Source organism: Crocodylus siamensis, chromosome 15 (assembly GCF_052110815.1).
Source record: "Crocodylus siamensis isolate JL-2025a chromosome 15, ASM5211081v1, whole genome shotgun sequence".
In the NCBI taxonomy this organism is placed as follows: domain Eukaryota; kingdom Metazoa; phylum Chordata; order Crocodylia; family Crocodylidae; genus Crocodylus; species Crocodylus siamensis.
This window is the reverse complement of record NC_143409.1, coordinates 54,505,977-54,519,285: the sequence shown is the minus strand read 5'-3', so window position 1 is coordinate 54,519,285 and position 13,309 is coordinate 54,505,977. Positions and strand designations below refer to the sequence as shown.

Sequence of the window (13,309 nt, the reverse complement as noted above, 5' to 3'; positions counted from 1 at the left end):
CAGACACCCCCGCGGGGCGGGGGGAGGCCTTGACCCGCACTGGGGCGGGCTCCCAGCGCGGGGGGGCCGCGGGGCCGGGAGAGCCGGGGGGGGCCCGAGGCGAAGCGGGCCTTAGACACTCCTAGGCGCTCCCCCCAGGGGCAAAATCAAGTGACGTTAGGCCAAATATGGAGGCAGTGGAAGGGGGCATTGAATCCCTTTTGCCCCCTCTCCTCAAAGGTGGGGGCAGGTGTCTCCCTCCTGCCCCGTGAGGTGGGTGCTGTGGGGGGCAGGGTCACGTGAGAGGCAGTGCCGGGGGCTTCGCGGGAGGCTTTGGGGCCCCCAAAACGGGCTGGGGGGGCAGGGCCCCAGGGGAGGTGGGGGGGAGCAAGTCTGGTGCAGTTCGGGTGCGGGGGCAGTGCCGGGGCAGGGGGGGCGGGGGTGCCGGGTGGGGGGGGTAGGAGGGGGCAGCATGGACCCCCCGGCCCAAGCGAGGCCCAGCCCCACCCCGCCCCCAACGACCCTCGCCCGGAGCCGAGCCCCAAACCGCCGCGCTAAGCCCGGCCCCAGGCCCGTGCCGGTGGCGCCCCCCCGCGGGGCGGTGCTGCTCAGCAGTCCCGGCCGTGCCCGCCCCGGGCGGAGGAGGCCCCTCTCGCACCCCACGGGCCGCGGGGGTCTCCCTCCCCGGCAGGGAGGAGCCGACCGCCCGGCTGCGGCTTCCTCCGGCCCCAGCCCGGCTGCGGGGGGGCGGCGCTGGTCTGGACTCCGGATCCGGTGTGGCAGCCCCGCCCCCCCGCCCCGCAAGGGGATTTCTCCACCCGGGACCCCAGGAACCCCCCTGGATGCTCCCTGCCCCAGCAGCGGGGCCCTGGAGCGTGTGCGGCGCCGGCCCCGCTCCTTGGAGGCCGCGGACGAAGCGGGGGGGGAGCGCTGTTCTCCGGCCGCAGCCCGCCGCCCGCCCCGGGAGGCGCCCCCGCAGCGGCGCGGAGCAGGAAGCCCGTGCAGGCGGCGGCGCTGGGACGCGGGCGGGCGGGAGCCGCAGCGGCGGGGACGCGGCGGGAACGGGCAGCGGCCGCGGAGCGCGTCCTGCCCCCCCCCGGTGTCCCGACCCCGGCAGCAGCCGCGGGCCAGCACCGACAGTCCCCGCAGCGCTGTCCAGCCCCAGCCCCGTAACGGCGGAGTGCCGCCCGGCGCCGCGGGGGAGGACATGAAAGGGGCCCCGGAGCGGCGGGCCGGGCGGCCCCGGGCTCTGCTCGCACCCCTGCCCGTCTGCCCGCCCCCGTCGGCGGCAGCACCGGCCGCTCCTGCTCCCGCAAGGGCCGGGCCGGGGACCCCTCCCCGCACGGGCCCCGCGGGACGGGGCAGCGGGCTCCGGCCGGGGCGGCTCCCGGCAGGGCTGTCCCCGGCCAAGCCCCGTGCGGGGCCGGGCGCGGACCCGTCTGCCGGGCTCGGGGAGTCGCAGCCCCGGGCTCCCCGGGAAAGCCCCGCGCCCCCCCGACTGCCCTTCCCGCCACCGGCGAGTGCGGGGAAAACTGGGGCGCGGCGGGGCGGGGCGGTGCACGCCCGGGATGACACGGGGGCGGCGCTCCCCCCGCGGGCCCGGAGCTTTTGCTTTCGCTTTCGCTTTCGCCTCCCCGCAGCAACCTGCGAGTGCGGGATCTGCCCGGCGACCGCCGCCGTCAGCGCCCGGAGGACCGCTATTGGGCGGGCGGGGGGGCGGGGCCCGCTATAAACGGTGCGGGCGGGGGCGCCGGGCTGCTCCCACGTGCGCGGCGCTCGGGCGGGCGGGATGGCGGCGCTGCTCGTGCTCGTGGCGGCCCGTGGCCCTGGCCCTGGCCCTGGCGCTGGCGCTGGCGCTGGCGGAGGCGAGCCCCGGTGAGTGTCGGGCCGCGGGCGGGTCCCGCGTGTCGGCGGCGCGGGGTGGAGGGGAGAGGCCGGGGTGCGCGGGACGGAGCAGAAGGACACCGCTTCCCTCTCCCCCGCGGGCGATGTCGGTGTCCGGGGCGGGCTCGGTCGCGCTTCCCGCTGCCCGCGTGGGATCCGCCTGGCGCCGCGGTGTTTGTCCTCTCCCTGTTGCACGAGACTCCCGGCCCAAGGTTCTGCCCCCGCATGTGCCCCAAGCTGGGACGTCACGGACCTGATCCTGATCATGCCCCTGCTCCCAGGCGGGGCACCCAGACGCCTGGGATAAAGCCAGGAGAGGTGGTGGACCAGGCTTGCCCCACCTGTCCTGCTAATGGGGGCCGTGGCCGTCCTGTGGGCACCAGGGTTGCGTGTCCCTGGCTGGGTTAGGAAACAGGCGGCTGGCTGCGATTCCCAGGGTGCAGCTGTGTCCTGGACGTGGCAGACGCGGTGCCCCGCACTTCCCGTGAGCATCAGTGGACGGCAGCTCACGTAGGGCACGCACTGATACTGCCTGGGCGCTGCCAGGATCTGCTCTCACTCGGCCTGGCAGGGTCTGGGCCCCTCCGGGAGATGGGGGCTGCCCGGGGAGATACAAGCCCAGCTCTGCCCAGGCTGGGACTGGGACTGTGACTCTGGCACCAGGCGCTTGCGGCAGGAGCTCACTCAGACGTGGTGTGCTCACAGCCTGGATCAGCAGTGCAGGAGGCAGGGCACTTGGGTACAAGACCTTGTCTTCCATAACCGGCTTGGCTGGAAACAGGCAGTTTGGTGCCAGTTAGGCTGTGGCAGGCAGGTAGGAGCTGCTCCTGTGTTGGTCAGGCATAGTAAGGTGGATGATTCACCTTCCAGGCTCCGAGAGCCTCCCCAGGGGTGCCTCGCGTCTGGCCAACCCTCTTCCTGGAGCACATCTGCAAGCAAGTCTGGGGGTAACGCTGCTACCACCCAGGGTCTGTACTGATCTTGGACCTGTGCCCCCTGGGAAACAGGCCTAGCAGTCCCTGAGGGTACTTGACCCACTGCAAGAACTTGGGGTGCTTCCCTCAGTCTGAAGCACAAATAGGTCTCCCTTAGTCAGCCGAACCAAGGGGACCTCAAGGCATAATGTAGGCCCCTCTTCCAATAAAATCTCCCATGCTAGGGACAAAAGAGAATTGTATTGATCACAAGGAGTAGGTTTGGAATAGGTACAGGGTAGAGCAATATCGGAGAAATCCCTTAGAGCAAACAGTGGTGTGGTAGCCTTTTGATCATGTATCTGAGTTACTGCAAGCGGTATATCTAGTTAGATCTCAGGTAGCTTACTCACAAGCATCATCCAGAGGCAGGTGGGGATTCCCTCTGGAGGCAGGCAGCTCATTGATCATGAGTTGAGAGACACTTTCAGATGGTCTGGCTTCTCTGAGAGTTTTCATCATGGCTACTGCCCCTCCTCCTGGGCAGTCCTTCACTAATTAGCCCTTATGAACCCATTTACCTGTTCCAATGAAGACCAGCAACTCTTGGCTGCTAGCCAACCAATTTGAAATGCATCCCTGGTTGCTGGGTAGACTGGCAGGGTCTGTAGTTCCTTCCCAGTCATGTTGGCATTGCTTATAACAATAGGAAGTTTAAGCCCCCACCCAGGTGTGTGAGGCCAGTCACATAGGCAGAGGCAGCTGGTTTCCCCCCTCCCTCAGGAATGTATCCAGCTCAGGTTACAAGTTGGTGTTACCTGAAGCCAATGGGGCAGAGGTGCCTGCCCTTCTCAGTGACCGGGGTAAAGCAGAGTTTGGGGAGAGACTGAGATGGTTTTCTGCCACGTAGGCATGCAGAGGAGACAGCCATGCTTGGGGCTGGAGGTGTAATGGAGGAGTTATACGTGGGACCCAAACCAGCCCCCATATTAGCTCTGTGGAGGAGAGGCAGGACTCCCCCCCATTCCTTGCCCCCCCCCCAACTGGTTCAGGCTGCACTGCCCAAGCTGTGTTGCGAAGCCCCAGGTGGAAGCGCAGTGTCCTGGCAGGAGGAGTCTGGTTGTCCTGTAAGTCCCCTCGCTGGATGAGAGCTGACCTGGGAGGGAGACCATAGGCCAGTACCAGCTGCCTCCACGCTGGGCAGGGGCCGTGTAGTACCAGCTACGGGTGCGAGTTCTTTCCAGTGGGGGTGCTCAACCTCTGCTCCCCAGGCCAAATCATAGAAAATGTGACCTCCTGAGGTCCCTCCCAACCCACATCTAGTCCAACGCCCTGCTCTGAGCAGAACCAGCCCTAACTACATCATCCCAGCCAAGACTTCATCGAGCTGGGCCTTAATGTCCACGGATGGAGATATCACCACCTCCCTGGGTTACTTGTTCCAGTGCTTCACCACCCTCCTTGTGAAAGCTTTTCCTACTATCTAAGCTAAATCTCCCTTGCTGCAACATGAGGCCATTGCTCCTTGTTCTGATATCTGCTCCCACTGGGACCAGTCCAGCTCCATCTTCTTTGCACCCCCCTTGCAGGGAGTTGAAGGCTGCTATCAAATCCTTTCTTGGTTTTCTCTTCTCTGGACTAAATAAGTTCAGTTCCCTTGGCCTCTCCTCACAAGTCGTGTTCCCCAGCCTTTAATCATTTTCTTTGGCCTCTGCTGGACTTTCTCCCGACTTGTGCACATCCTTTCTATAGTGGCAGGACCAAAACTGGGCACAGGACTCCAGAAGCGGCCTTAATAGTGCCGAATAGAAGGGAATAATCACTTCACTTGATCTGGCAGTGCTCCTACTCTTGCATTGGATGCCCTTAGCCTTCTTGGCAGCAAGGGCCCACTGCTGGCTCCTGTCCCTCTTCTTGTCCCCTGCTTAGCCAGTTGGTCCCAAGCCTGCACCTGTGCATGGGATTCTTCTGTCCTCGGTGCAGGACTTTGTACTTGTCCTTGTTAAACCTCATGATATTTCTTCTGGCTCCATCCTCCAATTTTTCCAGGTCACTCTAAATCCTAGCCGTACCCTCCAGTGTATCTACTACACCCAGCCCAGCTCGGTGTCATCTATGCACTTGCCCCGGCTCGCTGAGTCCTAGCATCCGGCCCACAGGCTTCCTCATGGGTCAGGAAATGTAATGGCGGGGGAGCAGTGGCCATTAATACAGCCACCCCTGCTGCTGCCAAACCCCAAGCACCACACAGTGGTTTGGAGCTGGATCATGCCCCCCTCCCACTGCAGTTGGATCAGGGCTGGGCCATGCCCCCGCCCCTTGTGGAGCTGTTTTGGGGCTGCCTCAAACCCACTTTCCCCTTGTGGCATTTGGTTGGGGCTGGGCTCCCTCCTCCTAATAGCTGGTTGGATTCGCACCACAACCGTCCCAGGCGCTGGGTTGGGACCACTGGCCAGCTCCAGCCTGTGGATCAACTGGTCTCTGTCCATCTAGCCTGCTGGGCAAGCACCGCTGCTTCGTACCCCGACGCAAGCCTGTGCCGTACAAGCCACGCGGTGTAGAGCTGGCAGGAGTGGGTCAGCTCTGCTGCAGGGGCAACTCCTGTCGGGCGGCTGGTCCTGGCAGGGCTGGGGTGCAAGCGAAGAGATGGGCATTGGTGACATCCAGTGTTTGCGGGTGCAGTGACTGCCTGTGTCTGACTCATTGGGTGGTTTGGTTTTTAACAAGGTTACACTTGGCACCAGCTCCTAGTGCCCTCAGCTTGCTGGGCACCCCCCACTTGCAGCCAGAGTCTCTCCCGGGCCAGTGAAGACAGGTGATAGGGTGGACGAGGGGTCTCTCTCTTCCTGGAGGTCTCCTTGATGTGCCAGAGCTGCAGTGGGGAAGAGTCGTGTGCACACCCCACCATACACGTGCACCCCCCACCTCTGCAATGTGAAACGCACGGACCCCACACCCAGACGCTTCACACACCCCAGCCACCCTGTCCCCACACTCAGCCCCCCAGAAACCCCACCCACACCTTGCCTATACACACCCACAGCCCCCCACAATATGCAAGAGTCAGGCTTCATTTTAAGCTGTTGTGCAATCCCCTCTGTGCACACTACACACACTTGTACTTCAGGGCGCTTTTTAAAAATCAAATAAATGAATGTTGCAGACGATCGCTTTTTAGAATATGATTTGGTATTTTCCCGGTTCAGAGATGGCAAAACCCCTTGCTGAAGGGAGCACTTCTGGCGGGGTGGGGCGGGACTTCTGGTGGCAAAGGTCAGGGGTTAGGGGGTGGGACTGCCCATCACAAGATGGCGACTGGGGGTGGGCACCTATCGGGTGGGGTTACCCGTGTAGCCCTCAACAGCTTGCCAGAACTGGATAAGTGGCCCCCCACCCAGAATACCTGCCCGCCCCTGCCCTGGTCTGACCCGTGTCTCCCCCGCTTCACAGGCTCGCACCGACTACGTTATTTCTATACGGGGGTGTCGGACCCCAGCCCGGAGCTGCCTGAGTTTGTCACAGTCGGGTACGTGGATGACCAGCTTTTTGTGAAGTATGACAGCGAGACCAAGAGGACTCGGCCCCGTGTGGACTGGATAAAGCAAGAGGGCCCGGAGTACTGGGATCGCGAGGACCGGAACTTCCAGGGCTGGCAAGAGACATTCAGAGTGGGTTTGGGCACTCTGCGAGGGTACTACAACCAGACTGGAGGTAAGTGCAGCACTGGGGGACGGCAGCGCGTGACTAGGGCACGGGGGAGGACGGGCTCCTGTGAAGGACATTTCCGACCCTCTCCCTTGCACATTACGTGATGCTGCCCTTTCGTCTCGACACGCTTTACCTGCTCTGTCCCACGTGCAGGTGCCTCGGGCTTACGAGGCTGCTCCCCGTCGTGCCCCTGCCACAGCCCCACATGGCAGGATGGCACACAGGGTGCAGGGTGCCCGCTGGCCAGCAGCACTGCTAGGGGAGGACCTGCTGGCTTTTAGGAGCTTGCCACATTGCAGGGCCTGTGACAGTAACAGCCCCTGGGGGTGGGGGGTCCTTAACCTGACAGCGGGGAGCATGGCTTCCCTCGCTGATCCTGGAGGACGCCTGCGGGGGGCTGGCGCAGGGGGCAGGTGGACTGGGGCGCACACCTCGAGTGGGGACAGAGGGGCAGATCCTCCCAGTCCCACCTCTTCTCGGCCCCTTTGTGCCAGGCTGGAGAGCACAGGACCCAGTAGGAAGGGACTCCAGAAATGTGATTTCCCCAACACTTATCTCCAGCCCAGATGTGCTCGCTCCTCCCCTGCCCCCTCCCCCCCCAGCCTCAGCAGGGGGAGCTTGGCAGAGGCAGGTGGAGGCTCCCATGGGCGAGGGGGCTGGAGAGCCCTAGAGAAGGGGCTGGGAAGTGGGGCTGGGAAAGGCTTGTCCCCGCTGAGCAGGGGTGACAGGAGCCTCCAGGGCATGGGGAGTGCCCCATGTTTCCTCCATGCGCCGAGCCCCGGGGGAGCTGTGCCCCGAGGGCCTGGCTGGCTCGGTAGGGAGCAGGCCGCAGGTCTAGTCCCCTGCCTGGCATGGGTCCGTCTCCTCCGGCGTTGCTCTCGCAGGGCCAGTGACACCGCGGCCTCCTGCTCCCCCGCCTCAGCCTGCGCCCTGCTCCAGCACCGCGGGTTCCCACCCCAAGCTCACACTCACACTTGTGCAGCCCTGTTGTGGCTAGAGCCCACCCTGATGGGTGAGTCCCCCACAGCCCTTGGGCAGAGCCATCCCCCAGACTTGACTGCACAGCAGGGCTGGGGATTGGGGCACCAGCATGAGGGGCAGGCCCTGACCCCAGTGCTGTAGGAGGGCTCCAGGCCCCTCTATGACCTCCAGTCCAGACGGCCGCTCTGCCCTGGCTGAGCCCTTCAGGTCACAGTGCTGGTCAGACCCAGCAGCCCGCACCCTGAGCTGTCTGCAGCCTGGATCTGGGGCAGTGCATGCTCTGTTTCACCAGCCAGCGTCCCTGCTTGGTGGGCTCATCTCCAGTGTGACTGTCCCCTGTGGGAAGGTGGGGGCCAGAAGTAGGGATCTGCTTCCACCAGCGGTCTGTGCACACAGGGCTGTGCAGGGCGGGGAGAGGGGCCTGCAGCCAGGTCTGCTGTGCCCTGGCTGGGGGCTGGGAGGCAGGACCAGCCTGTGCTGCACCATTGGGACTTCCCCGCTGGGTTGCCAGACGGACTTGAGGGGAATGTCTCCAGACCTCAGGTTGGGGAGGACCGGGTTAGAGAGCTTCTGGAGGGGCTGGATGTGTTCAAGTCAGTGGGTCCAGATGCTCTCCACCCCAGGGTGTTGAGGGAGCTAGCCGGGGTTATTGCAGGGCCCTTGGCACGGCTTTACGAGTGCTCTGGCCAGGTGTCGGATGACTGGAAGATAGCTAATGTGGTCCCCATCTTCAAAGAAGGGAAGAGAGAGGACCCGGGCAACTGTAGGCTGTCAGTCTTATCTCTATCCTTGGGAAACTCTTTGAGAAGATCCTCAAGGAGCACATCTGCGATGAGCTGGCTTCAGGGATGATGCTTGAGGGCAACCAGCACGGTTTCATTAGGAGCGGGTCTTGTCAGACCAACCTGATTGCCTTTTATGATCAGGTCACAAAGGCAATGGATGCAGGTGTCACCATGGATGTAGTCTTTCCAGACTTCAGCAAGGTCTTTGATACCGTCTCCCACCCCATCCTCATTAAAAAAACTAGGTGGCTGTGGCATTGATGCCTACACAGTCAGATGGATTGCAGATTGGCTGAAGGGTCGTACTCGGAGGGTGGTGGTGGACGGGTCATATTCGACCTGGGGGGAAGTGGGCAGCGGAGTCCCCCAGGGCTCGGGCTCGGTCCTGGGGCCTGCGCTGTTCAATTTCTTCATCAGCGATTTGGATGATGGGGTGAAGTGCAACCTGTTTAAATTCACTGATGATACCAAAATTTGGGGTGAAGTGAGCACACTAGTAGGGAGGGAAAGACTGCAACAAGACCTGGATAGGTTACAGGAGTGGGCTGACATAAACAGGATGCGTTTCAACACTGACAAGTGCAGGGTGCTGCACATGGGCAGTAGAAACCAGCAGCACACGTATAGACTGGGAAACTCCCTTCTTGAGAGCACGGAGGCAGAAAGGGATCTTGGAGTCATTATTAACTCCAAGATGAACATGGGCTGACAATGCAAGGTCTCGGTTGGCAGGGCTAACCACACCTTGTCATGCATCCGCAGATGCATCTCGAGCAGGTCCAGGGAGGTGATCCTCCCCCTCTATGCGGCACTGGTCAGGCCGCAGCTGGAGTACTGCATGCAGTTCTGGGCACCGCACTTCAGGAGGGATGTCGACAGCATGGAGAGGGTCCAGAGGAGGGCCACACACATGATCCGGGGACTACAGGGCAGGCCCTACATTGAAAGACTGCAGGACCTGAACCTGTTCAGCCTTCACAAGAGAAGGCTGATGGGGGACCTGGTGACTGTCTATAAACTCATTGGGGGGACCAGAAGGGTTTAGGGGAGACGCTGTTTCCCCGAGCGCCCCGTGGCATGACAAGGAACAATGGACACAAGTTATTAGAGAGGAGGGTTAGATGAGACATCCGCAAGAACTACTTCACAGTTAGGGCGGCCAGGAGCTGGAACCCACTTCCTAGGGAAGTGGCGCTGGCTCCTACCCTGGGGGGCTTTAAGAAGAGGCTTGATGCCTCCCTGGCTGGACTCATTTGAGTCCAGTCTTTTTCTCCTGCCCAGGTGGGGGGTCGGGCTTGAAGATCTACAAGGTCCCTTTGACCCAACTTCTATGATTCTGTGATTGCTGGTGCGTGGGCTGTGGCCGGGGAATGGGGTGGGTGAGAAGGGGCAGAGGCAGCAGTGGGGAAGCACTGCACACGGTGGCACCCCCTAGGGCAGCTGGGACATGCACATCCAGCTCTGTGATCAGATCCCTGCCCCTAGACCAGGCCCCAAGGACCTTGGGTAATGGGCTCAAGCAGAGCCGTTCCCTGCCATCAGCAAGAGCGGCAGCCACACTGCCCTCCAGGCTCCTACCTGCTGCGCCTGCCCAGCCAGCCCCTGCTGTGTCAGCCTGCCCCTGCCCATCATCCAGCCCCTCCTCAAGGCCTGCGGCTCCCTCCACGGAGCTGTGTGCGGCTGGCTCTGCTGCTGGGAGCCCCTTGGAGCCCCCACCTCACTCCCCTGCCTCATTCACCCCCGCAGGGTTGGAGGGGCTCAAGCCGTGCTGCCTGCCCTGCCCCACTGGTCGGGCCCTGTGGGGATCTCAGCCTGGTCTGTCTCTTGGCAGGGACCAGGCTGGAGCAGTAGGACCACGTCCAGAGCAGCCTCCTGCGTGGGGAGGAAGACATGGGAAGGCCCCTGTGACAAGCGGGAGGGTCCCTGCCTCCAGCCACCCCGGGGTAATGACACAGGAGTGCACCTGGCACCCGGGCAGGCGGGTTGTGCTACCGCCCCTCTAGGAAGCACCCTTGGCAGGGGCCGCTCCCAGGAGACTCCAGGGGCAGGGCAGGGCTGGGGGGCTGGCTGCCCCACTTCTTCCACCAGAGTTGCTGGAGCAGGAGCTGCCTTGGTCTGTGCGTGCCCAGCCCCCAGCACGGGGCTTCCCCTCCAGCCCCTCCCCAGGGGGTTTCCCACCCCTCAGCTGGGCCCCAGTGCAGGGTTGGGCAGAGCCTGGGTGCGGTGGGCACTGCCCCCTCCATAGGCTGGGCCACAGCCCCCTCCCAAGGGGTTGGCCAGGGCCTCAGTGCTGGTCTTGGAGACGTCCAGGCCCTGGGAGCTGGACCTCCTCTTCAGCTGGGACCCCGAGCTCCGGTGTGAGCTCCCCCCGCCACACCAGCAGCAGGAGCCAGTGCCTGGGGCAGGGTGAGGAAGGACGGCAGGGAGGGGTGCAGGGCCCAGCCCATGGCCACCGGGCTGCCTCCCTTCCTCCCAGCCCACGGCCTGGCAGGGGAAGCAGATGCCCCTGTGAAGCCACTGGCACCCAGGGGAGCTGGGCCAAGCTCTCCATGCAGCTTGGCAGGGCTCATTCCCCAGCCCTGCACATCCTGGAGAAGGAGGCACGAATTGGGAGCTGCAGGAGCCCTTGGTGCCTGCTAGGGCAGAGGGACGGTTTGGGAGTAGGGCCCTTGAGCAGGGAGAGCAGACGCCTGCTGCCATGCTCTGTGACTGCGATGGTGGGCTTCGGTGCTGCCAGGAGCAGGTCGGGGAGCAGTGCTCCATGGGGTCAGCTCCCCCAGGACCAGCCCACAGCTCGTCTTCCTTGCCCTGACCTGCAGCGGTGGTGGAGGGGGCAGGAGAAGGAGATCCCAGAGCTGGGCCATGTCACGGGGCCCAGCCTGAAGTGTGTCCCCTTCTCCTGCTGGGTTGTGGGCAGCAGGAGCACATGGCTGCATGACCAGGGGCAGACCCCGTGCCAAGGACCTCACAGAGGGGCAGCCACAGACCTCCGGGGATCCTTGGGGCTGTGTCAGCATCACGGAGAAGTCCCACCGTGTACCCTTGCCCTGTGCAGGCAGCGTGGACCTGGGTGGATGCTCCGAGGGGCTGTCCCCACTGTACTGCAGCACATGCCGTAGCTGGGGCCTGGCTCAGAGGTCTTCGTGGCGGCACGTGTGCTCCCAGTACCGGCCTGGTTCTCTCTGGTGCGTGGCAGGAGCCAGGGGCTGCAGGGAGCTGCCTGCTAGTATCAGTGGGCTGTGTCTGGCAGGTGGGGACAAGGCAGCTGTGACCTTCCCCTCTGCCACCCCCAGCTCACCGCCCCCGTGTCCAGCAGGGGGGTTGTTTGGGAACCGATGGATGAAGCTGGTTGTAGCTGGGAGTTGAAACCGAGTCCTGCTACGCTTGTCTTCTCGAGGTGCTTAAGCTGGAAGTACAGTGGCAAGAGTTACTGACTGTGGGCACGGTCCCCAGCGGGGTGCCTGGCGGAAGGGGAAGCGGCGACTTTAAAAAGATGGTAACGTCCAGGGCAGAAAGCGGTGCCCCAGTCGTCCTAGAGCAAGGACAAGCTCATCAGAGGTTCCCTTGGAAAGGGGCGGAAACCAGGGGTGAACTTACCTGTGCTGGCTTGAAGATGCAGGCGGGCATTCAAGTGATCAAGCCTGGGGAAGTGGCAGAGAGAAAAATCCAGTCATCTATGCTGGGATGCTGCGGCCTGGGGGCTCTGTGACCAGCAAGAGGCGGAGAAGGAGGTCCTCCTGGGCAGATGGACTGTGGGTAAGGAGTGAAGCTCCAGAGGGGAGGAAGCTCCCTTAATGGAGACGACTCTTGTCTTTTACCTGGGAGTTTGAAACCCCAGCGCAGGTGAGAGAACAGCCGGAGAACTCGACGGGGCTGCACGGGAACTCGAACCACTGCTACCGTCAGCTTGAGAGAGCAGGTTTTGAGTCACGTAGGGGCAAGAAGTGAGCCTACAGCCCTATGTCGGGGGTATCTGCAGAAGCTACAGAGACCGGTGGGGTTGATTGCAGACCAGCAGGGTGCTGCCTTTGCTCTTGCAGGATACGACATGGACAGGAAGCAGAGGGGCCGCTGATCCTCAGACATATAAGAGAGGATGGTCGATTGAGACTGGCTGAGAGAGGAAGCTTGCTGGTGATACCCCTTCATTCCCTTGAGGCGGTATCCAGGTGATTCCTTTAGCGGATGAAGATCTGGGTGGTGATGCAGGGAACCGAGAACTTGTGACCCACCCTGGGATATCTGACTGGTGTTTTAAGTGGAAGGGGTGAGAGGCTGTGACACTTTATTGATGGCCTAGGACCAATGTTCCCTCTAAGGAGTAGCGGTCTGTGAGCGCACCGCTTCAGTCCCCCTCCCCCTCGCGGCACTGTCTGCCGGTAAGTGTCCTGCAGTAAGTACGCAGGTGGGAGGGGGCACAGTTTGCCCACCACCCTTCTCCACGCTGACTGCTGCCCAGAGCAGCGCAGTGGGGGCTGCGGGGCAGCCGTGGGCCAGGCGCAATCAGCTGACAACTGGAAGGGAGGCACCGGGGCGGGCGCGGGGCACTTACCGAAGGTGAGCTCCTCACTCCTCGCGGGGCAGGCAACGGCTCCTCCCCGCGGTGAGGCGAGGCAGGGCTGGGGGCTGGCGCGGGCTCTGCCGGCTCCGGGGAACTGCTCCACGCCCCGGGCTCCTCGCTCCCCAAGGCAATGCCGGGTGCGGAGCAGGTCCCCTCGCCAGCCCCCGGCCCTGCCCCCGCCTCGAGGAGCTGCTGCCTGCCCTGCACGGGGAACGAGGAACTTCCCTTCACCGAGCGTCCCACGCCGGCCCCGGTGCCTCCGCCGCGCTCGCACCCAGCTCCTCCCCAGGCGGGCGCGCAGCATTAGAGAGTTGGTGCGTGGCAAGATTTGTAATCGTGCGCAGCCGTGCACACGTGCAGCTTAGAGGGAACCTTGCCCACGACAGTAAGATCCGTTAGTGGAGATGGACGCGGTGTAGGTGCAGGTTGGACCTATGAATTTACACCCAGCTACAGGGTCCCAAATGAGGCAGCCTACCCCATATTTTCCATCTTAC

General features: G+C 63.1%; 1 protein-coding gene across 1 annotated transcript in view; it reads left to right on the top strand.

Moving 5' to 3' along the window:
- The first annotated feature begins 821 nt into the window (after positions 1–821).
- Positions 822–13,309, top strand: part of LOC149852907 (BOLA class I histocompatibility antigen, alpha chain BL3-7-like) — a 622,447-nt gene continuing 609,959 nt past the window's right edge. Inside the window, exons 1-3 of the mRNA XM_090028438.1 lie at positions 822–1,148; positions 1,272–1,854; positions 6,228–6,488. Coding sequence (XP_089884564.1) covers positions 822–1,148; positions 1,272–1,854; positions 6,228–6,488 — 1,171 coding nt within the window. The remainder of the gene's footprint in view (positions 1,149–1,271; positions 1,855–6,227; positions 6,489–13,309) is intronic.